General features: G+C 36.0%; 1 protein-coding gene across 1 annotated transcript; it reads left to right on the top strand.

Moving 5' to 3' along the window:
* Window positions 1–24160: 24160 nt before the first annotated feature.
* On the top strand, window positions 24161–25565 carry sfrp2 (secreted frizzled related protein 2). Its single transcript, XM_022738337.1, has 3 exons — window positions 24161–24662; window positions 24947–25027; window positions 25261–25565. Exons 1-3 carry the CDS (start codon window positions 24161–24163, stop codon window positions 25563–25565), a joined length of 888 nt encoding a protein of 295 aa, XP_022594058.1.
* The last annotated feature ends 1251 nt before the right edge of the window (window positions 25566–26816 follow it).

Here is a 26816-nt window from a genome sequence, read left to right as displayed (position 1 = left end):
CTCCAGACAATCAACACATGTGCAGAGTCTAGATAGTTTTCCATAAACCTTTAAGTTCATTTACGCTGTGTTGCTGAAAGATTATGTAAACATTGTCACACAGAGAGCATGCTTCATGCTTCATTTGTGAGCTGGAAACAATCCAAAATGTTTTCTGTTTTTTCTCTTCCACCTTTTTTTCCCACCCAAAAAAAAAAGGGGACACACTTGACAGCAGAAGAAAGAAAAGCTAACCATTTTAGCATTTAGCCAATTTTAGCATTTTATTATAATACAGCCATTTTTCCCACAGACATTTAGTATGTTAAAGAGATAACAATGCAGTTTTCATAAAGAATGAATCGCAGAATAGGAACAAGTAAACTGTGCTCAGTGACCAGCTTACCTCTGGTTTTATCAGAACCATGTGCAACATCCTTTCTATGCTTTTCAGATGTTTGACAAGTGTGTGGGACGATATATGCCAGAGTGCGTTGCTGTGCCTGCTCCTGATGGAAATTAATACAGACGTGATGTGGGATAGCTGAGCAGAGCTGGGAACAAGAGTTTGAAGTGGGGATGGTAACGTGCAGTGTGTAGAAACAGGCTTGCTACTTGGTATATTTTTTCCAGACCCTTATCAAGGCGTGTTTTTTTTTTTTTTTCATGATAACATGGAGTAGCTTACATGCATTTTTTGGAAAACACACATATCTCTTAAACCTATTAAATCCAGTTTATGACTATAGTGAACTCAAATAAATAACATCCATTGATGGAAAGTAATTTAGTAATTTACTCAAGTACAGTTTTAAGATGCTGAGTGTTTCCATTTAATGTGACTTTATACTTTTACTCCACTACAGTTCAATGGGAAATACAGCCATTTTTACAGGTATTTGACAGCTACTAGTTACATTGCCGTTTAATATTTTTTAAATGCTGTTTATGCGCACATTAATGCATTAGTGATAAGAATCCAATGATATTATATTTGAGAGGGGATATTCAGCTTAATATGTACTTTTTAATAGCAGGCAGAGACACTAAAATACGACTTTAGAATGAAACAGATCAGAATTGCTCAGATGAAATCCTAAATATATTCTTTGATAGTCCTTCAGGAAAGAAGATGACTCCAAAGAAAGTATAAAAATGTACAAAAACTTATAAAAACACTCCAAATGCAAATTTAGCTATGCTGTGGAGATGGTAATGTTGGCCTGTTGATCAGTCCACGGCTTTGGTCTAGACTGAAATATGTCAACAACTATCAGATGGATTGCCATGAAATTAGGTACAGACATGTATTGTGCCCAAAGGATGAATCCTAATGACTTTCGTAATCCTATAACATTTCCACTAGCGCCACCATGAGGTCGGCATTTGTGGTTTTGAGTGAAAAGTCAAAATAACCAGTGGATGGATTGTTTTTAGTCGTATTTTGTTCAATATTTTTGGTGTAGGAAACAGAGGACTTTCCCACAATCCTCAGCTGTACTTTATATTTAGCACTAAATAGCAAATGTTAGCATCCTAACAGATGTTGAACATGCTCAACATTATACCTGCTTAACATCAGCGTGTTAACATGTGTTCTGATGCTGACATCAGCACCCAAAACAGCACAGTACGTGTAGCCCATAATATAAACAAAGGTAGTTGCATGTGACAAACAAACAGCAAAAGATGTGTGTGTCAAGTGGGTCACTGTTGGGATCCATTGTAACTGTTTTCAATTCAAGCTGACAACAAACTTTTCAGAGCCACCTTTCAAATCTACAGGTGGTTTAATACTTAAATAATAGGTTTTCAGTTGAGTTTTCCTCACAGTATAGACCTTAGCTGGCAGCCCAATAAGTGAGACAAGACTCCCTGTTCCCATTCCCACACACACACACACACACACACACACACACACACACACACACAGTCAGGCCTGGAGCCCCTTGAATGAAACCAGTGGGGAGAGGGAAAGGGAGCTTTGTTGGTGGAGGGCAGGAGAAGGAGGGTCAAACAGGCTTTGGATGTATGAAGGAGCCTCAAGCATCACATTTGGGTCCAATCAAATCAGTGATGTTTTTTGGCCACAATATATAAAACAGATGGAGGAGTACGATTCTTTTGTATAAACGCTGTTCGGATTGAAGAAGTAGCTTTCTTTTTCTTTTGAAGGCGATTGATCTTTGCTTAGCAGCTTTCCTTTTTGTTTTCTGAATTGTCATCTATTCTTTTTCTCCAAGTTTCAGACTGAAGCATTTAAAGTTCGTTCTTATGTGTTCAAGGTGTTGTTTTGTAGTTTTCACTCTGTCTTTGTCTGTGGCACTGATTATTTTCATGTTGTGACTGTTGCTTGTGTGGCCTTCTGTTAACATTAATAATACTTCAACCTTTGACCTGCCTGTAATGTGAGGCCTAATAGATTTAACCACAAACTTGAGTGTGAATGTCACCTTAAAAGAGTGTCTCTGGACATACAAAGTTGTCTCACACCCTCAAATGACCTCTAACCTCTCAGGAAAGCAGCAGGGGATGAAGTGTGTTCAGGGGGGTTGGTGGCTGTTTTAGCCACAAGGTGAAAACACGGGGGCAGGTGCTCCCTACAAGGGGCCTCTGCTCCCAGAATAAGGGGCCTGGTTCTGCTATGATGGATGCGTCTGGATGAGATGCCAGGCCCCTTTGGGGCAGAGTCCACAGCAGGGGAGGCACCATCTGGGACCAGAATGTCAAGGCTGGCCTGAGGGTGGAGATTTATGCCCCAACCTCAGGTTCAAACGACTGTGTCTGACACAGCATAGACGAGGTGGCAATGACAGCTTTCCTCCCTTCTAGTCCAAAAAGAGTCCATCCATTTTTGTCTGTGGGGACATCAGAAGGATGAAGGGGATCAAACAACTTTAGGGTCAAGTTTTTCCAACCTAAACATCTTCCTTTTTTTCACTAGGTGTCACTCAATGTGTATCATGTAGATCTCTCTAGTGGAGCCAGCTTTGAGTCTTTGTGTTTGCTCTACTGAACAAAGGGGAGCTGCTGTTGTGTACAGTTCCAAAATGTGCAAAAATAAAGAGATTTTTTACATCCAACTTCAGCAGCATGCATAAATTAAGGACAGACAGACTGAAACAAACAGACCAAAACTTTTTTCTCCTAGTTTCCTCAGCCCCCTGAAGAGTTTTTTCCAAACCAATCTACCATCCTCTACACACACTTCCATACACAACCCAGCCACAACGACCATGTGGAATAAACATAGATGATGTGTAGTATGAGTTCATCCACTGACCAGTGAAATCTCCATGGGTTACCTCAGAGTAACAAGAATCAGAGGCCCTGGCAGTTTTTTTGTGGGACCTACAGTGCCTCAGCTGCACAGGGAGGTTGGACGGGGAGAGGTATTAAACAATTAGGGCCGTAGACACAGATGTTGGAGACAGAAGAAAAAATGTATGTGTTTGAGTGTGTGTGTGTGTGTTGGGGGTTCCCAGGCCGATGAAAGTGGTTGTGCAGGACTACGCACAGTGTCCCATGTGGAGCTCATTTTATCCCTTCACATAGGAAATAATCTGCAGTGTAGAGGCATAGAGCATGTGTGCATTTATACTATTTAGTTTACTGGAATATAAAAGGAATGTGGCTCTGTCTGTGTTTCTTAATGTACCTATAAACAGTGCAAATACATAAAAGAGGCGGATATACTGTAGCTGTTATATACAAAGAAAATGAGTATAGAAATTGGCAGTGTAAAACCGACAGCCAAACAAATAAACAGGAAAAGTTGATATATATACAGGCTCCATATACAAGAGTACCAGAGTGCCTGGCAGTCTACAAAGATATTATGGAGGATGAATTTCAGCTTTACAAAGTGAGAATCCACTGACAAACACTGATTTTACAAAACAATATTTCCCCATGCCATATATCTTGTTGTTGTTTGTTTTTTTTAAATCCAACCTTTTGTTAGATTTTGTCAGTCACCATTTGAAACCTTTTTGTGAATTAATTGCGGGCTACATGAGTTTCCTAAGATGTTTCATGTTAAATTGTCAATATATTCTATGTAATATCATTGTCTATTAAAGCCACACTTCAATAGACATTATTGATAGGCAGTGTTTTTTATGTAAAAACAAAATGTATCATTTCATCACTGTGAACCTCAAATGAGCTAAAGCCTTAGCATCATTTAGCATAGATAGTCTGGAAGCTAGTTGAAACAGCTAGCCTTGGCTCTCTCCATGCACCAACACCTCCAAAATTCACAGATTAACCAAATGTGTGTTATTTGTTTAATCTGTATGTCAGTGGTAGGCTGTTGTAAAATCTACGGACCTACCACACCTAGCTATTGTTAGCGAATAAATTACAGTCCCTAATTCTCCCTTTATTATTTTACTATTTGTGTATATAGATTAAGCAAACGTAATATGTTATGTTCAGTCATGCTTTAGTCACACTTGCAGATGGATTTTTTTTACTTTGTTTGGAGCTAAAATAGCTCTTTCTCCCTGTTTCATCTTTATGCTAAGCTAAACTAACTGTCTCCCAGTTCTTGCTCCATATTTAAGGCACAGGCAAGAGAGTGGTATCAATCTTCACATCTAACCCCTTGGAAAGAATGTGAAAAACAGTTTTCCTTGAAATGCAAACTGTGTTAAGCTCTTTAGTGATCCCCACTCAGAGTGCTGGACTGTTGTGTTTTGGAAAGGGTGTAGTTTTGGTCTCAACATTGGTAGGGACGCAAAAACCTCTCCACCCCTCCAAGACATAGAGATTGGCTTTTTAATGCCATCAACCAAACAGTTTATTAAAATAAAAGATCTCGATTTGCATTCAGGAATGCCCATATGAAATATATGTACATATGAAGTAAAATCACATATGAAGCCTAATTAAAGTATAGCCTATATATGTAAAAATTAGATATTAAACCTGTTAGAAAATAAAAATATATCATATATTGACATATATATCTAGCTAACAGAAATATGTATTTTAGTATGTCTGTTTATATTATAGACATATGTTACATAAATATACATGTATATCCATCCCAAAGCCTGGGAGTATATGCACATATTATATATGTAAATATAAAAGATAGACATGTATGTTTAAATGTAAAAAGAAATTATGAAGAAAATAATGTACAAACATTTTAATTAGCATGTTGTTTTAATAAAGTTGTATTATGAGTATTTCATATATATTATAAACTTATGTCTTCATATATCCAGGGGATATATATGTGTCATGATAATATATCCTCTTATAGGTGACACATATGGTAACATCAATCTTGATATAGGGACATATATATCATATATGTGTCATAAGTCATAAGGCATAAAAACACATAGTATAGCTTCACTGAACCCTCAGTCAACCAGAAGCCCTCTTCAGCTATCAGCTTCCCCAGGATTAACTCTTGTGTCAATAAATAACTTAACCTCCACCGCATCTGGTCTATCTCGGAATTTGGGTCAAAAAAACTATATAATCAAAACCATAACAGTAAGGCATAAAAGTCATACTCAGAGTATAGTAAGGCTTAAAAAAGTCATAGTATAGTAAGGCATGAAAATGTCAAAAAAATGTCATAGTATATTAAGGCATAGAAATGTCAAAACAACTTGAACTAGAATAATAAGGCCTAGATTGTCATAGTCAAGTAAGGCATGAAAACATCAAAAAACGTCATAATATAGTAGGGCATAAAAAGATTTTAAAAAAACATCATAGTATAGCAAGGCATAAAGTGTCATAGTATAGTAAGGCCTAAAAATGTAAAAAAAAAAAAAAGGTCATACTATATTATGGCATAAAAATGTCAAAAAAAGGTCATAGTATATTATGGCATAAAAAGTCATACTGTAGTTTGGCAAAACTACTAAGACATAGTATTGTCAGACATGAAAACATCACAGTATACTGAGGTATAAAAAGTCCTTTAACAGTAAGGCATAAAAATGTCAAAAAACTTCATAGTATAGTATGGCATGAAAAGGTCAGAAAATGTCATAGCAAGGTATATGTGTATACCAAGGTATAAAAATGTCATAGTATATTAAGGCATGAATCTTCCCTATAGTCTTTCATAAAAATGTAAAAAAAAATGGCATGTTATATTATGGCATAAAAATGTCAAAAACCTTCATAGTATAGTATGGCGTAAAAATGGCAAAAAAATGTCATATTATAATATGGCATAAAAATGTCGAAAAAGGTCATATTATAGTAAGGAATAAAGTGTTCTAGTATTTTAAGGCATAAACCATCATAATATTCTAAAACATAAAAAAAAATCAAAAAAATGTCATAGTATAGTATGTCGTAAAAATGTCAAAAAAATGTCATATTATAATATGGCATAAAAATGTAAAAATGGGTCATATTACAGTAAGGCATGAAGTGTTATAGCATATGAAGGCATAAACCGTTGTATTATAGTAAGGCATAAAAACTTCAAAAAACGTCATAGTATAGCATGTCGTAAAAATGTCAAAATATGTCATAATATATAATATGGCTTAAAAATGTCAAAAAAGGTAATATTATAGTAAGGCATAAAGTGTCATAGTATATTAAGGCATGAACCGCCATACTTTACTAAAACAAAAAAACTTCAAAAAACGTCATAGTATAGTATGTCGTAAAAATGCCAAAAAAATGTCATATTGTAATATGGCATAAAAATGTAAAAAATGGTCATATTATAGTAAGGCATGAAGTGTTATAGTATTTTAAGGCATAAACCGTCATAATATTTTAAAACATAAAAACTTCAAAAAAATGTCATAGTATAGTATGTCGTAAAAATGTCAAAAAAATGTCATAATATATAATATGGCATAAAAATGTCGAAAAAGGTCATATTATAATAAGGCATGAAGTGTTCTAGTATTTTAAGGCATAACGCGTCATACTTTACTAAGACATAAAAAATTCAAAAAAAGGTCATAGTATAGTATGTCGTAAAAATGTCAAAAAAAAATTCATATTATAATATGGCATAAAAATGTAAAAATGGGTCATATTATAGTAAGGCATGAAGTGTTCTAGTATTTTAAGGCATAAACCATCATAATTTTCTATGACATAAAAACTTCAAAAAACGTCATAGTATAGCATGTCGTAAAAATGTCAAAATATGTCATATTATAATATGGCTTAAAAATGTCAAAAAAGGTAATATTATAGTAAGGCATAAAGTGTCATGGTATATTAAGGCATGAACCGCCATACTTTACTAAGACAAAAAAACTTCAAAAAACGTCATAGTATAGTATGTCGTAAAAATGTCAAAAAAATGTCATAATATATAATATGGCATAAAAATGTCGAAAAAGGTCATATTATAGTAAGGCATGAAGTGTTATAGTATTTTAAGGCATAAACCGTCATAATTTTCTAAGACGTAAAAACTTCGAAAAAATGTCATAGTATAGTATGTCGTAAAAATGTCAAAGAAAATTTCATATTATAATATGGCATAAAAATGTAAAAATGGGTCATATTATAGTAAGGCATGAAGTGTTATAGTATTTTAAGGCATAAACCATCATAATTTTGTAAGACATAAAAACTTCAAAAAACTTCATAGTATAGCATGTCGTAAAAATGTCAAAAAGATGTCATGTTACAATAAAACATAAAAATGTCATGAAAGCTAGGGCATCGTGTGGCGTAGTGGTCTAAGCAGGCGTCCCATGTGTAGAGGCTGCAGTACTTGTTGCAGTTGGCCCCGGTTCGAGTCCTGCATCGGATGGCTTTTGCTGCATGTCATTCCCTCTCTCCACTTCACTATCAATAAAGGCATAAAAAGCCTAAAAAATATACTTTAAAAAGAAAAAAAATGTCGTAAAAGATCATATTATAGTAAGGCATGAAGTGTTCTAGTATTTTAAGGCATAAACCATCTTAATTTTCTAAGACATAAAAACTTCAAAAAAATGTCATATTATAAGATGGCATAAAAATGTTGAAAAAGGTCATATTATAGTAAGGCATGAAGTGTTACAGTATTTTAAGGCATAAACCATCTTAATTTTCTAAGACATAAAAACTTCAAAAAAATGTCATATTATAAGATGGCATAAAAATGTTGAAAAAGGTCATATTATAGTAAGGCATGAAGTGTTCTAGTATTTTAAGGCACAAACCATCATAATTTTCTATGACATAAAAAATTCAAAAAAGTCATAGTATAGCATGTCGTAAAAACGTCAAAATATGTCATATTATAATATGGTTTAAAAATGTCAAAAAAGTTAATATTATAGTAAGGCATGAAGGGTTCTAGCATTTTAAGGCATAAACCGTCATAATTTTCTAAGACATAAAAACTTCAAAAAACATCATAGTATAGCATGTAGTAAAAATGTCAAAATATGTCATATTATAATATGGCATAAAAATGGTGAAAAGGGTCATATTATAGTAAGGCATGAAGTGTTATAGTATATTAAGGCATAAACCGTCATAATATTTCTAAGACATAAAAACTTCAAAAAAATGTCATAGTATAGTGTGTCGTAAAAATGTAAAAAAAAAATTCATATTATAATATGGCATAAAAATGTAAAAATGGGTCATATTATATTAAGGCATATAGAGTCATAGTATATTAAGGCATGAACCGCCATACTTTACTAAGACAAAAAAACTTCAAAAAACGTCATAGTATAGTATGTCGTAAAAATGCCAAAAAAAAATGTCATATTATAATATGGCATAAAAATGTAAAAATGGGTCATATTATAGTAAGGCATATAGAGTCATAGTATATTAAGGCATAAACCGTCATATCATTCAAAGACATAAAAAATTCAAAAAAAATGTCATAGTATAGTATTTCCTAAAAATGTCAAAAAAATTTCATAATATATAATATGGCATAAAAATGTCGAAAAAGGTCATATTGTAGTAAGACATGAAGTGTTATAGTATTTTAAGACATGAACCGCCATAATATTCTATGACATAAAAATTCAAAAAACGTCATAGTATAGCATGTTGTAAAAATGTCAAAAAGATGTCATGTTACAATAAAACATAAAAATGTCATTAAAGGTAGGGCATCGTGTGGCGCAGTGGTCTAAGCAGGCGTCCCATGTGTAGAGGCTGCAGTACTCGCTGCAGTCGGCCCCGGTTCGAGTCCCACATCGGACGACCTTTGCTGCATGTCATTCCCTCTCTCTACTGCACCATCAATAAAGGCATAAAAAACCTAAAAAACATACTTTGAGAAGAAAAAAAATGTCGTAAAAGGTCATATTATAGTAAGTCATGAAGTGTTCTAGTATTTTAAGGCATAAACCATCATAATTTTCTAAGACATAAAAACTTCAAAAAACGTCATAGTATAGCATGCCGTAAAAATGTCAAAATATGTCATATTATAATATGGCTTAAAAATGTCAGAAAAGGTAATATTATAGTAAGGCATGAAGTGTTCTAGTATTTTAAGGCATAAACCATCATAATTTTCTATGACATAAAAACTTCAATAAACGTCATAGTATAGCATGTCGTAAAAATGTCAAAAAAATGTCATAATATATAATATGGCATAAAAATGTCGACAAAGGTCATATTATAGTAAGGCATGAAGTGTTATAGTATTTTAAGGCATAAACTGTCATATTATACTAAGACAAAAAAACGTCAAAAATCGTCATAGTATAGTATGTCGTAAAAATGTCAAAAAAATGTCATATTATAATATGGCTTAAAAATGTCAAAAAAGTTAATATTATAGTAAGGCATGAAGTGTTCTAGTATTTTAAGGCACAAACCATCATAATTTTCTATGACATAAAAACTTCAAAAACGTCATAGTATAGCATGTCGTAAAAACGTCAAAATATGTCATATTATAATATGGTTTAAAAATGTCAAAAAAGGTAATATTATATTAAGGCATAAAGTGTCATAGTATATTAAGGCATAAACCGCCATAATATTCTATGACATAAAAATTCAAAAAACGTCATAGTATAGCATGTTGTAAAAATGTCTCAAAAAATGTCAAAATATATAATATGGCATAAAAATGTTGAAAAAGGTCATATTATAGTAAGGCATAAAGTGTCATACTATATTAATACATAACCCGTCATACTTTACTGAGACAAAAAAACTTCAAAAAATGTCATAGTATAGTATGTTGTAAAAATGTCAAAAAGAATTTCATATTATAATATGGCATAAAAATGTAAAAATGGGTCATATTATAGTAAGGCATGAAGTGTTCTAGAATTTTAAGGCATAAACCATCATAATTTTCTAAGACATAAAAACTTCAAAAAACGTCATAGTATAGCATGCCGTAAAAATGTCAAAATATGTCATATTATAATATGGCTTAAAAATGTCAGAAAAGGTAATATTATAGTAAGGCATGAAGTGTTATAGTATTTTAAGGCATAAACTGTCATATTATACTAAGACAAAAAAAAGGCAAAAATCATCATAGTATAGTATGTCGTAAAAATGTCAAAAAAATGTCATATTATCATATGGCTTAAAAATGTCAAAAAAGTTAATATAATAGTAAGGCATGAAGTGTTCTAGTATTTTAAGGCACAAACCATCATAATTTTCTATGACATAAAAACTTCAAAAACGTCATAGTATAGCATGTCGTAAAAACGTCAAAATATGTCATATTATAATATGGTTTAAAAATGTCAAAAAAGGTAATATTATATTAAGGCATAAAGTGTCATAGTATATTAAGGCATGAACTGCCATAATATACTATGACATAAAAATTCAAAAAACGTCATAGTATAGCATGTCGTAAAAATGTCAAAAAAATGTCATAATATATAATATGGCATAAAAATGTTGAAAAAGGTCATATTATAGTAAGGCATGAAGTGTTACAGTATTTTAAGGCATAAACCATCATAATTTTCTAAGACATAAAAACTTCAAAAAACGTCATAGTATAGCATGTCGTAAAAATGTCAAAATATGTCATATTATAATATGGCTTAAAAATGTCAAAAAAGTTAATATTATAGTAAGGCATGAAGTGTTCTATTATTTTGAGGCATAAACCATCATAATTTTCTATTACATTAAAACTTCAAAAAACGTCATAGTATAGCATATTGTAAAAATGTCAAAAAATGTCATAATATATAATATGGCATAAAAATTTCGAAAAAGGTCATATTATAGTAAGGCATGAAGTGTTATAGTATTTTAAGGCATAAACTGTCATAATTTTCTAAGACATAAACACTTCAAAAAAATGTCACATGTATTGTTGTAAAGACATCCATCCATCCATTTTCTTCCGCTTATCCTCTAGTAGGGTCGCGGGGGGGCTGGAGCCTGGAGCCTATCCCAGCATCCTTTCGAGCAAGAGGCGGGGTACACCCTGGACAGGTCGCCAGTCCATCGCAGGGCACACAGAGACAAACAACCATTCACTCTCACATTCATCACATTCAATTTGGAGTAACCAATTAGCCTAGTCCCCATTTGCATGTCTTTGGACTGTGGGAGGAAGCCGGAGTACCCGGAGAGAACCCACACAAGCACAGGGAGAACATGCAAACTCCACACAGAAAGACCCCGCGTCCGAGGCGGGACTCGAACCCGGAACCTTCTTGCTGTGAGGCGACAGCGCTAACCACTGCTCCACCGTGCCGCCCTGTTGTAAAGACATTGCTTATTGAAAGTTTTATTGGTATAGTAAGGCTTAAGTGTCATAGTATATTGAGGCATAAAAACGTCAAAAAACGTCATAGTATAGTATGGCATAAAAATTTTAATAACATCATAGTATAGTATGGCATAATATTGTCAAAAAAACATCATAGTATAGTATGTCATAAAAATGTCAAAAAAAGTCATATCATAATATGGCATAAAAATGTAAAAAAAAACATCATAGTATAGTAAGGCATAAATTGTCGTAGTATATTAAGGCATAAACCGTCATACTATAGTATATCATAAAATTGTCAAAAAACTTCATAGTATAGTATGCCATAAAAAGGCATAATATAGTAAGGCATAGAAATCTCAAAAAATGTCACAGTATAGTATGACATAAAAATGTCAAAAAAACGTCAAGGTATAGTAAGGCATAAGAATGTTGACTAAACATAATTGCATAATGCAAGCTCAATACAAAACTCAAAAAAATGTCAAAGTACAGTAGGGCATAAACATCGACGCAATCAAAACAGTCTTTGCATCTTGACTCTGACCAAGTTTGTCACTTCTTGCTTACTATTTCAGTTGTAATAGCAGCTTTAAAATCCAGGCATCATGCATGGACTGGATTCGAATAAACGTTATATTTAAGCTTGTATACATTGAATGTGTCATCTGATAGGGCATACGTAATTTCTGGCAGTATGAGGCAGAGCCTGGGCAATGTTTTGGTTGGAACGCTATAAGTCGATATTGTGCCATAGCCATAATTGAACGAGGACTGTCAAGCAAAAATGTATAGAATATTTAATTACCACCACAGAGAAAGATAAGCATGACCATGTTTACTTTCTGGTCATGTGCAAAAAGTGCCCTTGTGGTGGAGTGATGTTTCAGCTCTGTGTGACAAATACAACCAGAATTTCAAACAATTAGAGCAGAAGCACTTTGGAACAGGTCATTTTGTTAGATGTTTGAGGTCAGAGAAGCCCTCTGCATTACAGGGGGAGCCATCATTTAGTTAATGTGAGGCCAGTTTTTTTAAGTGTGTGCGCAGTGATTTGAGTTTAGGATAACTCTGGGTCTTTTCCTCCTCCTCTCAGCAGGACTCTGCAGGTTTAATATGCACCGCCTCAGGCTTGTTCCANAAAAACGTCATAGTATAGCATGTCGTAAAAACGTCAAAATATGTCATATTATAATATGGTTTAAAAATGTCAAAAAAGGTAATATTATAGTAAGGCATAAAGTGTCATAGTATATTAAGGCATGAACTGCCATAATATACTATGACATAAAAATTCAAAAAACGTCATAGTATAGCATGTCGTAAAAATGTCAAAAAAATGTCATAATATATAATATGGCATAAAAATGTTGAAAAAGGTCATATTATAGTAAGGCATGAAGTGTTACAGTATTTTAAGGCATAAACCATCATAATTTTCTAAGACATAAAAACTTCAAAAAACGTCATAGTATAGCATGTCGTAAAAATGTCAAAATATGTCATATTATAATATGGCTTAAAAATGTCAAAAAAGTTAATATTATAGTAAGGCATGAAGTGTTCTATTATTTTGAGGCATAAACCATCATAATTTTCTATTACATTAAAACTTCAAAAAACGTCATAGTATAGCATATTGTAAAAATGTCAAAAAATGTCATAATATATAATATGGCATAAAAATTTCGAAAAAGGTCATATTATAGTAAGGCATGAAGTGTTATAGTATTTTAAGGCATAAACTGTCATAATTTTCTAAGACATAAACACTTCAAAAAAATGTCACATGTATTGTTGTAAAGACATCCATCCATCCATTTTCTTCCGCTTATCCTCTAGTAGGGTCGCGGGGGGGCTGGAGCCTGGAGCCTATCCCAGCATCCTTTCGAGCAAGAGGCGGGGTACACCCTGGACAGGTCGCCAGTCCATCGCAGGGCACACAGAGACAAACAACCATTCACTCTCACATTCATCACATTCAATTTGGAGTAACCAATTAGCCTAGTCCCCATTTGCATGTCTTTGGACTGTGGGAGGAAGCCGGAGTACCCGGAGAGAACCCACACAAGCACAGGGAGAACATGCAAACTCCACACAGAAAGACCCCGCGTCCGAGGCGGGACTCGAACCCGGAACCTTCTTGCTGTGAGGCGACAGCGCTAACCACTGCTCCACCGTGCCGCCCTGTTGTAAAGACATTGCTTATTGAAAGTTTTATTGGTATAGTAAGGCTTAAGTGTCATAGTATATTGAGGCATAAAAACGTCAAAAAACGTCATAGTATAGTATGGCATAAAAATTTTAATAACATCATAGTATAGTATGGCATAATATTGTCAAAAAAACATCATAGTATAGTATGTCATAAAAATGTCAAAAAAAGTCATATCATAATATGGCATAAAAATGTAAAAAAAAACATCATAGTATAGTAAGGCATAAATTGTCGTAGTATATTAAGGCATAAACCGTCATACTATAGTATATCATAAAATTGTCAAAAAACTTCATAGTATAGTATGCCATAAAAAGGCATAATATAGTAAGGCATAGAAATCTCAAAAAATGTCACAGTATAGTATGACATAAAAATGTCAAAAAAACGTCAGGGTATAGTAAGGCATAAGAATGTTGACTAAACATAATTGCATAATGCAAGCTCAATACAAAACTCAAAAAAATGTCAAAGTACAGTAGGGCATAAACATCGACGCAATCAAAACAGTCTTTGCATCTTGACTCTGACCAAGTTTGTCACTTCTTGCTTACTATTTCAGTTGTAATAGCAGCTTTAAAATCCAGGCATCATGCATGGACTGGATTCGAATAAACGTTATATTTAAGCTTGTATACATTGAATGTGTCATCTGATAGGGCATACGTAATTTCTGGCAGTATGAGGCAGAGCCTGGGCAATGTTTTGGTTGGAACGCTATAAGTCGATATTGTGCCATAGCCATAATTGAACGAGGACTGTCAAGCAAAAATGTATAGAATATTTAATTACCACCACAGAGAAAGATAAGCATGACCATGTTTACTTTCTGGTCATGTGCAAAAAGTGCCCTTGTGGTGGAGTGATGTTTCAGCTCTGTGTGACAAATACAACCAGAATTTCAAACAATTAGAGCAGAAGCACTTTGGAACAGGTCATTTTGTTAGATGTTTGAGGTCAGAGAAGCCCTCTGCATTACAGGGGGAGCCATCATTTAGTTAATGTGAGGCCAGTTTTTTTAAGTGTGTGCGCAGTGATTTGAGTTTAGGATAACTCTGGGTCTTTTCCTCCTCCTCTCAGCAGGACTCTGCAGGTTTAATATGCACCGCCTCAGGCTTGTTCCATCCACCTCCGCACACCATTAGACTGAAACACACTCATATACACAAAGTAGTGACGCTACTGTAAGTCAGTGCTAACACGCTCTTCTTTTCTGGGAGTGTATTTAAGAATAATAAAGGGCTTGGTGATTCCCTCTGACTGCATTTGGCTGCTTTCCTCTGTACCACCATAGGAGAATTCAGCATGTGGGGTTTTTAATGTTTCCCCCTTCATATGAAAACAACAGGAAAACAATGATGACATGTTGGTGGGTCCACTAGACTACCTAAGTTTAATAGTTGGCACTCCTACTAAAGCATTTACTCCTATGGAGGACAAAATGTCTACCTTTGGAAACTGGCTACTATAAACTATAAAATAAAGTTTACAGCCTAGTGAAATAAGATTGCCAGACATTATATACTAGTATGAAAAGATGATGTACAGATGCACAGTTTTTGTAGTAAAATGAATAAATAGATCAAGAAATTTCAGTGGAGTCCTACATGGAGGGCAGCATTTTCAACAAAATATTGCTAAATACACCTTTCATTCGTTGCTACTTTGGTTAGCTGTTTATCTTTGCTGCACACATCTACTGCATATTTGCTTGTGTTGGTTGCCAATGACAAACATAAACAGCTAACTGTGCTGGTGATAAATGGAAGCAGTGTATTTAGCCATATTTGAGCTAAGATATGAGTGTTTGGAACATAATGTCAGACCGACAGCAGAGAAGTGGATTATGCTGCAGCAGGGGTTTGAGAAGTTATATGGACATTTTTCACCATGAAACTGTGCTGCGATTTGAATCCATTGGAACTCTTGCGAGGGAAAAGCAAGATATTGAGTGAGAGAGTGTTTGATACCCAAAGGAAAGATTTTTAGTGAATTTTATTTTGTGTTGTCAAAGTATTCCTTTATAGTCATTAATGCTATTCAGAAACACTTTGGACTCTCCAAACAGAGACCATTTGTATATTCTTTCAAACCAAACTGTCATAAAGGCTGCAGCCTCTCAGATGATAACTATTCCTCAGGAGCATCATTATGTCTAATACTACAAATAGTATCTATGTGCTATAATGTATGTATGCGTCTGTAGGTGCAATACCATTAACCTGCTTAATGCCCAATTTGAAATTGCGAACTTAAAAACAAGTAATGGAAACACATGAATTTTGAAAAAACTCGCAAATGTTTCAAAAAATGTATATGTTCACAAGGTGGTTTTTGAGACTATTCGACAAAGCAATATTTTGCAAAAGTAAAATGGAAACACTTCTTTCGCATTCATTCTTTGCTATTGCTACATAACCAATGTTAGTATTATCAGCTGTTTACTTACCAGTCTAGAAGAAATGTTGTGACCAAACTTAATGCTTGTACTCACCAAGAGCTGTCTCCAGTGGTGGAAAGACACCAAAACATCTGTGTTGACTCTTGTCTCTATCACGTCTTTTCTTCAACTTAAGTTAGCATGCTAACCAGCTAGCTCCAGCCGGTTCTAGCCCGTCTCATCAGTTTCCAATAACAACTCACTTTAGCTTTCAATCTTCCCCTGAAGACGTAGCACTGCTCAGAGGGCATATTATAACCTCTTGTAGTATAAATACGACGATGGCTGAAGCTCTCTATCCATCACAACCACTCCAACCATGTTCTGCGGTTGAGAAAAATTAAAAGTAACCCCTTTAAAACAAGAGATCAATAAACAAAAAAGTTCTATCAAATAAACTGATCAAAATGATCTTGTTTAGTTTAAGCCTTGTTGTTACACTGTTTCTGTTTCAGGGTACTGAAAACTGAAAGAGAAATACATTATATTACGTACATTAGAGTCCATACAGACAGTGATTTTAATGTGGATTTTGATATAAGCATCATTCCATAATGTGAATGAGAGTGTTATAGGTACTAAATTATGTTTTTCCCCCCATTATAACTTTCTTTTCTGTCATGCATTTATCTTAATCTTGATATCTTGACTTTGTATTGATTTATTTTCATGTCTTGTGATGTATTTTATTCTCAGGGAATTACAAAAGTGCTGAACAGCATTTCCTGTTTGGGTGTTTGGCTTCCTTATAAATGTTTGGATTTTTTAATATTTGTTTCTCAAGATCAACCAGTAAAACACACTGTGTTCAAATATTAACATCATATATACATTTAAAACACAATAAATATAATTTCATGAGGTGTTTTCCTTCTGCTCTTATCTAGGTGCCTTACATTCCACAGCACTTTCAAATTCAAATAAAGTGCATACTCAGCATACTCATGCATGTGTGTAGTTTTTGGCAGGTCAGGGGTATCTGGATAAAATTATGCTAAATTACATTTACTTAAGTTGAATGGAGTTATAAGTCTTATGTGTTGTAGAAAAACAAGAACATTTTAAAGTGTAAGAACAAAAAAAAAATCACATACCGTACATCTGGAAAATGACAAACGATCATGTTGGAAATCTGTCTTCTGTACCATGCGGGTTTATATAGGAGATAATTATATTTTTATGGCTTTGCCCCATTCTTGAAACTGTAGAAAGCAGCTATGAGTCAAATCCTGTTTCATGGTTCAGAGTGGCTGTTTGGAAGTTTAGGGGTTGAATTGGTGAGCAAAGGTTGTTCAGAGTTTGGGCTTAACTTGGTGTAAAGTCTGTTTCTGTTCAGGGGACACACACTTCTCAACTATACCTCCAAACAAAATGTGTCCTTGTTGTGGTGTCACAACTGTGAATGAATACCAAACCTTTATTTACACTTGAGCCCGTGCCTGGTATTCCAGAGGTCACTGTGGGTCACTTACTAGCCCACTGCCACCATCGCTAAAATTAAGAGGGGTGCGTTTTCTTTTTTCTTTTTTGTAACCCCCAAATTCCTGGGATGAAGGTATGTGAGATTATATTTCACAACACAAACTGTCAAAAGGCAAATGATCCATGACTTCTACCAGAGTGGTAATTTGTTCATGTCATGGAGAACTTGTCTTTGTAGGAAGGGAAAAAAAGCACTCAAACACATATTTCAAGATCAGGATTGTCTCTCCTAATTTGTTATTTCAAAGTTAAAAAACAAACTAACTAGTTTCTACAGCACAATAGTTTAAAAATGTAATATTAATCAGCTGGTCTTGCAGATCAGGGTTCATATTTATCAAATTTCTCTAAAAATGCTCTAAAGAGCCAAAATATGTTTCAAATGACTTATTCTGACCAAGAATAACCTCTAAGAGCAAATTTAAGTGTCATGATGAAATGATGGAGCAGGAACAGCTGGATTTACCCTACATCTGCCAAATTGTTGATGTCAACCTTTTTTTCAGTCAGCGAAATGAATATGCAATATGTAAAGTAGATTTGAGTAGAATCATGTATATGTCCAGCAGTAATTAATAACCTAGTATATTCACAATATGGAAATACAGGCTAAACAATAGGAAACTGACTAAAATGGAGACAAAAACAAAACTGGAGAATTTAGTACCACATTGACTGTAGCAGACAATGACTACAAACAAAATCAGTGCCAGCTTTATTATCTGTGTTCTTTGATCTCTTTTCCTGATAAATGCAAAAAAGAGAGGAAGTGGTGTAACATCCTATCAAATTTGCAAATCCAATGTATAAAAGAGGCCTAACTACCCTATTCTGAATTATGCTTATTGCTTCAACAAGTTATTCGTCATGACTAATGATATTTTGTACAGTCACTGATACTATTTTTCTATTGCAGTCATCTAGATCTATTAACCAACTAAAGTCACTTTTCAGCATTTTTCAGCACTTCAGCATTTTTAGTTGTAGGAAGTTTGAAAATCTGAAATTTGCAAGTGAAGAAATTGCTGAAACCAAGGTATTTTTTTAATTGTTTAAATGTTTTTATTGTTGTTGTTGTTGTTTTTATCAGATTCTCATCCAAAAATCCATAAAAGCTCATTTAGGGGAAAAGAACCCCAGCAAAATCCTTTTTGTGAAGAATGTGTGAAGGTGGCAAGGGGCAGGACTGTGGGTTGCCCCCACTCCATATGGGGTGGAGATGAGGTACAGGTCACTCGGAAAACACTTCTCTGACTGCAGAGCTGCTTGTTCTTTGGTCTAAGTTGTAAAATATCCCTCGGAGCCCTTCACAGTGTGAGTCTTCCAACTTCAGGATCGGTCAGGGTTCAAAGAGCAGGGCCCTGCAGAAGAATTTGCTTGTCACACTGACCTGCAGGGACATCCTGCGAGTATAAACCTGCCTGTGTTTTATGGTACATGACACTCTTTTTGGATCCTGTAACAAAATCTGAAAGGGCTTCAAATACTAAGTAGTGTCTCGATGCCTGCATGTCTCTATAGTCATCACAAGCTATTAAAGCAATAGATTGGTGCCAGTTTTATGTCTGTACAGAAAATATGAAGCTATAGCAAGGAACCACTTAGCTTAGCACAAAGAAACAGCTAGCCTCTGCTCTGTCTGAAAGTAACAAAACCTGGTCACTTAAAAAAAGTTATTGCTTCCAGCCAAGAAATATTCCGGGACATAACCGCTTGTAAAAATGCTACTTTTAAGTTTTTACAATCATGCTCCTGCACTGATTACACAAAGTAAGTATAACATGTTTATTAGTGGATTTTAGCTATGCTTGTTAGCAGATTTTCTAGCCTCTGGACACAACCAGGCTAGCTGTTTCAAGTCCTTATGCTGAGCTAAACTAAGCTAAGGTAAGCTAACTAGCTGCTAGCTGTAGAACTTCTATTTATTGAACAGCCATAAGAGTGGTTTCAGTCTTCTCATTTAACTATCACCATATTTCCCAAAAATATAAACTAATTGCTTTAAATCACTGATAAATGACTGATCAATTAACATGACAGAGTGTAGCCTATTTCTAACATTAATTCATTACATTTCCATATTTCAATAAAAGAAAATACAAATATTATTGGACCCTCTCCCCATATTTGTCCATTGCTACATATTTTTAATATGCATCTGGTTATGCCAAAGTCTGGTAGAGTCATCGCATCCCACAGCTCCTCTGAAACCCCATACTGAGTCAATTAGACCGGTACAATGCGAACATCAATTACGCCGAGCAGGGACAATCTATATGACTCCAGAGCTTTAATGAGATTAATTCCTCTTGGATGGGATAAATTCCTTCCCAAATGTCAATGTAGAAAGAGTGATTGAAGTTAACAAGCTCATTAGTGCACTTCAGCACAATGTTCAGAGCTGTATGGTTGATTCTCAGTTGGCAGTCATGGGGCTGTGGAAGATAAGTAGAAACCAGTAGTTTTAACAGTGAAGCCTTGAGGATCTTTTTTTTTATTGTGGTCTACTAAATAATCCATATTTTATCAGGTGAGTTAACACCATCTTGGTAAAGGTGTGACAGCAGACCGTTTTTACAAAATCCAAACAAAGCATTTTGTTGTGTCTGCCATACACTTAAAGCTGGCAGTGATTTCAGACCAGTGAAGTATTATGGAGAAGGCTGTTATTATTCTATATTTTTGTAGACCAAAAAGCAACAATACATTCGTCCATCTCTCAATACCTTCCAATTCCCCAAGCTCATGTGCTCCTAACGGTCACAAACATATAGTTTAATTTTTAAAATAGTCTGAGTAATTGCCCAAAACAGCTGGAGATGTGTACTCATCTGCAGATGAATTTGGTGTATCCCATGTTCTTTCTAATGAACTAAACATGTCAACCAGTGCAACAATGCACCAATGGACATCCATGGCACAGAAGAATAAGTTATATCCGGTTTGGGCAACACAGACACCATCTGTCAGTAAGATCAATTCATTGTTGGAGTTGGCTTCTAATGGGATTTGTTGTCAGTAAGATAAGTATAGAATATCACTGGACCTATCCTTTAATTCAGTCTGATCAAATGTCATTCTCCCTAAATCCCAACATCCTGTATGGGGCTATTGGGAATCTACCAAAAAAGAGGACTTTTTAAAAACATGGTACTGGTTTACTTTATAAACAGCCCTGATGGCTTTGATGCTCCTCATATCAAGATGACTCTCCATGAACATTCAATAAATTGATTCCTCAAGCATTTCCACTGGGGCTTGCCCTTCCTTTGAACCTGCCCCATACATTCTGTGATTGTTTTTTTTTTGTTTGGCAGTAGTCTAACCCTTGATGCTTTATGAAAAAAAGACGGAGAAGGTGGAGGGTAAAGAGTAAGAGCGAAGGGTTACCGGCCCACAGATGGACCAGAAGGTCTGACAAGCTGTGTCTGATTTTACAGAGTTGTAATGAGAACCCGCTGGGGTGACTTTAGGCACAGGCCTAGGATCAGTTTACCTCTATCCTGAGCCTCTGACCTTAACTGTCTGTGAAACTGTATTGTTAATAGGGGGTGCATGTTATCTGTGAAGTGAGGTAACGCAGTCCATTTATCCCCTTTTGGTTCCTTTCCATCACTTATCGCCTTTCTTTCTTGTAATTCTAAACAATGAACTGAAGGATCCGCGATGTGTCAGTTTGACTAGTTTACCACATGTTTTGTATCTGATGCCTCAAGAGTGCATCAGGAATCTGTTTACAGCTGATCACATCCCTATGCTAAGAAAGGTTAGCATATGACCTACCACACCACAGGTACAGTTTAGCCAGCTGACCTACTGCTCATCTAAAAGGGGTCCAGTTGCAGGTTAACAGGGGGCTCTAGCCCTTAAATGGTTGTATAAGTGTTTCTACAGAGACCCAAATAGAATTAACAAACTTTGAAGGAAAGGATATAAGAGGGGGAAAGTTGCCCCAATAAAAGCAAGTTAAACCTTAACCCAGTTAAGTCCCTGGCTCTTCATGCAGTTAATCTTGATATATTTTAAAGACATCCAGGAAGCAATATACATTCACCTCACCTTAATGTAATTGGGAAAGCAATTTAGTAATATATAAACATTATTTCTAGGAGACAAGATTGCAAAATTAAAGGATAAGGCTGTTCTTCCATATTTTTGTCAACAAATAATGAGATCATGAGACCAAAACTAACACTACATTCGTCTAGCTCTCATTAATTTCCAAATTCCCCAAGCTCATTTCCTCCTAACAATCACAAATATATAGTTTCATTTTTAAAAGAAGCTAAGTAATTTCCCAAACAACAACAATGCTTTAGTCTTTCTCACTTCCCTTTCGTGTCTGTTGCACTCAGTCCCAGACCCATTCACTCTATGTGAAGGTACAAAAATATAGTTTCATTCTATAAAAAGGCAACGTAGCGTCCTAAAACAGCTGGGCACTGTAGATTTTAGCAAATGTTACTCAACAGGGGTAAATTGTGCATTTTTGGGGGACTACTTTAAGTGGCGGATTTATATACATTTGGTGTAACAGTGAGTATTTACAGCACTTTGCTCTAAATAAAATACATTCATTATTAATTGTGTTGAAGAAACATACCACTCAGTGCAACAGCATCTCATTTATGTGTTTTTATTAGTTTTTGAACAACAACAAGAGATCTATGGCTGAGAGAATAACAATAAAATTCCAGGTAAGTAAAGCACATTGTTGAATCAGTCAGCAGTTACAACATGTGTCCTCCACTGTTGCTTTGCTCTCCTGTACAGTAGGTCTAATCAGGTCCTGGAAGTGAGTAATATGGATTCATGAGTCACTATGGGGCATCTTCAGACTCCTTTGTTCAGGGGTTGGGAAACACTCACTGTATCTCCAGTGGTAACACAATGTAACACCTAATTTGAGGGTGCAGCACTTTATTCATGAAACACTATTTATACATGCCAGGTTCACCCAAATTGTTATAGGTTCTGTCTTGTTTTCGTACGGAAAAAAAAAAACAAATGAAGTGGGACCTTTTGCCAAAATATCCTCTTTGTTCGGTTATGCTAAAAAAAAAAAAAAAAAGCTTGGCACATGTAGGGCTATAAACTTTAATGACAAGTTTAATTCAGAGCAAATAAACTGCAACTGTGTTTTCAATTCAAACACTTTTTTTCCTCCACATTTTTAAAACAAATGACTCATAACCTTTTTGAGTGATCGAAGGAGCTGCTGAGTGCAGAAGGCAGGAGGTTCTGAGAGACAATACTGGAATCCACATGTGCCACTTTGCACAGTAATTTTTTGCACATTCATTGCCTCTTGGAGAAAAAAAAAACATATTGCTGTAGGTGCAACATAAATTCAATTTAGCTCCATTGTACTGGGGTGGCAGCAGAAATCTCAGCAACATATCTCTAAGTCTGGGTAAGTGAGAGCAAAAATATCCGCATATCTTGAAACAACAAGGGCCATATGGGAAAATATTCTTTCGTAATTTGGGTGAACTGACCCTTTTAGCATGGAGTTCCTCAAGGCTTTTACTTTACATCCAAGATTGAAGTGCTCACTTGTTTCACCAAGAGGAAGGTCAAGCCTGAGAAGAACCACACTGCTTGTCTGCAGACCAGACTGTATAGCTCAAGGGGGTCTGAGAGCGGATAGGAGCCAGAGCTGCAGAGCAGGAGGAGGCAGATTTGGTTTCACCCCTGGGTGTGCTGAGTGGAGGTCTCCCTCTCTCACACCAGGGCGAACAATATTTCATCATGTGGTATGAACCTGCAGACATGCCCAGAGGATTTCACCACTATACTCCTAATGATGGAAAATTAACGCTCCACTGAACAGAGCTAAATGCCCCCACTGACAACATTTCCAAACTATTTACAGCGTGGGCCTAAAAAGCAGCAAGTTAAAGGATCACTCAGGATATATTTCTGTTGATTTGGGCGTAATGAGGAAAACCTGTCAGACACGTTTTGTTATGATTTCCATGAAGGGCAGAAGATGAAATAGAGAGGGAAATTGTTAAAAAAAAAAAAAAAAATGACGGGTGATAAAATACTATGAGCTATAATTATAAATGAGAAATGTCTCTCAGACCCAACAAGTGAGAATTTGGGCGTTTTTCTTTGACTTGGGAGACAAATGTATCCAGAAGTTTCACCTGATATGAGGAAACCGAGTGTGCTGAATAGAGAAGCGGTCTTTACGCACAATATACAGACTCCACCCAGACATGCCTGGAAGAAAAACCTCTTGGTACAGTAGGGGCTGGCCACTGACACAAGCTCCATCCACGCCGACTGATGCTCAACAGCCCCTGATTAAGCTCCTGTGTTCATATTTTTACAACTTTTACGCGCAAGCAAAATGAGAGCCCTCTTCTCAACAGTGGCGTTGTTGTGGGTGATAGCAATACCCTGCACGGAAGCCATTCAGGGATTATACAATTTTGGCCAGCATGAGTTATTCTACAAAAAGAATAACTGTAAGCCAATTCCTGCAAACCTCCTCCTGTGCCACGACATAGAGTACACGGAGATGCGCCTCCCGAACCTGCTCGGACACGAAACCATGAACGAAGTTCTGCAGCAAGCTTCGTCTTGGATCCCGCTGGTCCAGAAGCAATGTCACCCCGACACTAGAAAGTTCCTCTGCTCCCTTTTCGCTCCCGTGTGTCTGGACGACTTGGACGAGCCCATACAGCCGTGCAGGTCTCTGTGCGAGAGCGTCAAGCACGGCTGCGCGCCCGTGATGTCCGCGTTTGGCTTCCCCTGGCCAAAGATGTTGGACTGCGACCGTTTCCCTCTAGACAATGACCTGTGCATACCACCTGCAGGCATCGACAACTTTGTGCCAGTCACCAAAGAAGGTGAGGTTTTGTCTAATGTAGGCAAACTTACCATTCCCAAGTCCTGCGCATAAATGCCAAATTCACTTAGTGGCACATAACTAATAATAGATCATGTATGGACTTTTACTGTTTCATAAAATGAATGTGTGAACAGCATGATTTTTTTTTATTCAGTTTATTAACTCATGTGTCCTGCACTGTACTGCTCAAGTGATATTCGCTTGTGCATGACATGTTTAGTCTGACAGGCTTATAACTGCTAAGCAATGATTTGTTAATTCAGTCTAATTTGTTTGTTATAGTGCCCAGAGTGTGTGATGCTTGCAAGGAAACAGATGAAAATGACAACGAAATTGTTGACAATCTGTGTAAGAATGACTTTGGTAAGTACGCGCCCACTCATTTTATTAGAGCAGTAGTTCCTAAGGTGAAGCTCAGGGGCCCCAAGAGGTCAAGGGAGGGAGGGGTGTGTGTATTGTGACCAAGATTTCTCTTGCATTTTAGCATCAAACCACATGTAAATACAGATGGCTTTCATTAGCACATGTCAAAAAGATGATCTGCATACAATATTTGTGTGCCACTCCCCAACCCTCTCTCTGCTGCATGCTTTAAGCTCTGAAGATCAAAGTCAAGGAGATCTCCTACATCAACGGTGACACCAAGATAGTGCCGGAGACCAAGAGCAAGACCATCTACAAGCTGAACGGCGTGACGGAGCATGACCTGAGGAAGACTGTGCTGTGGCTGAAGGACGGCCTGCAGTGCATCTGTGAGGAGATGAACGACATCAACGCTGCCTACCTGGTCATGGGCCAGAAGATGGACGGCCATCTGGTCATCACCTCGCTGAAGCGCTGGCAGAAGGGCCAGCGTGAGTTTAAGAGGATTTCCCGCAGTATCCGCAAGCTGCAGTGCTAGGAAGGGAAAAAAAACTGCATGTGTTACTGTTGAAGATAAAGTTCAGTTGAGCTCTTCCCCGTTCAAATTTTCATGATTGGTTTGCAGTCAAATATATCTTTCTATAGAGCCCAGCAAAGACGTTTCCCTGGCCATGTGTCTTCCATTGGTTTATCATTAATATCCTAAATCTTAAAAACAAGGTGTTATGGGGCACACATAGGGTTGCATGGCTGAAATAGCTTGCATTTATTCGACTCTCCACTGTAAATTTTATGGATTTTCAGTTTCCAAAAGGTGCTATGCCCCAATACACTCAAACTACATTAATCAAAATATTTTAAGAGCCATCATTTGGTTGCTAAAAACACCAATTATATCTGGTGCAAATACAAAGGTAAATAAATATAGAAAGAGAAGTCCCTAACGGTAGAGTTATGTGAGATTCTGTGACTTTCATCCATCCACTCTTGTTCGTTTTGCACTGACCGCCCCCTAGTGGCCAGTTTTCAAGTGTCTTCCCTGGGAGCTGTCTTTTTTGCTGTCACCTCATTAATTGCAGTTAATTGCACTAAGCTGGTGTCCCAGGTACAAAGGAGTCACTAATTACATGATTAGAGTGAAAACTAGCAGCGCTTTGAATCCAGGATTAAAAATGACTGACTCTAATAATCATTGGCAGATGTGGCCTACAGTTACATCCTGCAGATGTAGTTTATCATACATTAACATACTTTTCTTTTCTCTTCCGTTATCAGAAAGTAGGGTTTTTCTACCTTCTTTGAGGGGGCCTCAAACAGGGTTAAATTCTCGGCAGAATTTGTTTAGGGCAGTGGTCAAGCTTTATTAAAAACTCCTATTAAAAAACAACTTACATTAAAAGAGTCAAAGGCCCTGACTGCTTGAGACAGGACTTCACAATTCAAGTATTAAGATTTTTAAGAGTTCTGTCGGGATATTTTGAGGGAGTCTTCCTTAATAAGGTATCAAAACTCATTTCTGTCCTAGTTCTACAGACACAGTTACAAAGATGGAGTCATTGTGTGTGGTGCATACCGAGTGAAGCTGTGATTCCCCGTGTGTGTAGTGTGATGTTCAAAGACAAAATAATGTTTGTGTTTTTGTATTCCTACCGTTTTCTCAAGCAAAAATGAGAGATAGCTGGCTATATTCTCTTCCTGTTCAACAATTGATTATTCTTGATAAAACTTTTGTAGGCCTGAGCAACTGCATACTTTTCTACCACAGTATGATAAAACTAAAATATTTTTC

This window comes from Seriola dumerili, unplaced genomic scaffold (assembly GCF_002260705.1).
Source record: "Seriola dumerili isolate Sdu_G_001 unplaced genomic scaffold, Sdu_1.0 BDQW01000035.1, whole genome shotgun sequence".
Lineage (NCBI taxonomy): Eukaryota > Metazoa > Chordata > Actinopteri > Carangiformes > Carangidae > Seriola > Seriola dumerili.
This window is presented reverse-complemented; position numbering and strand designations above follow the sequence as displayed.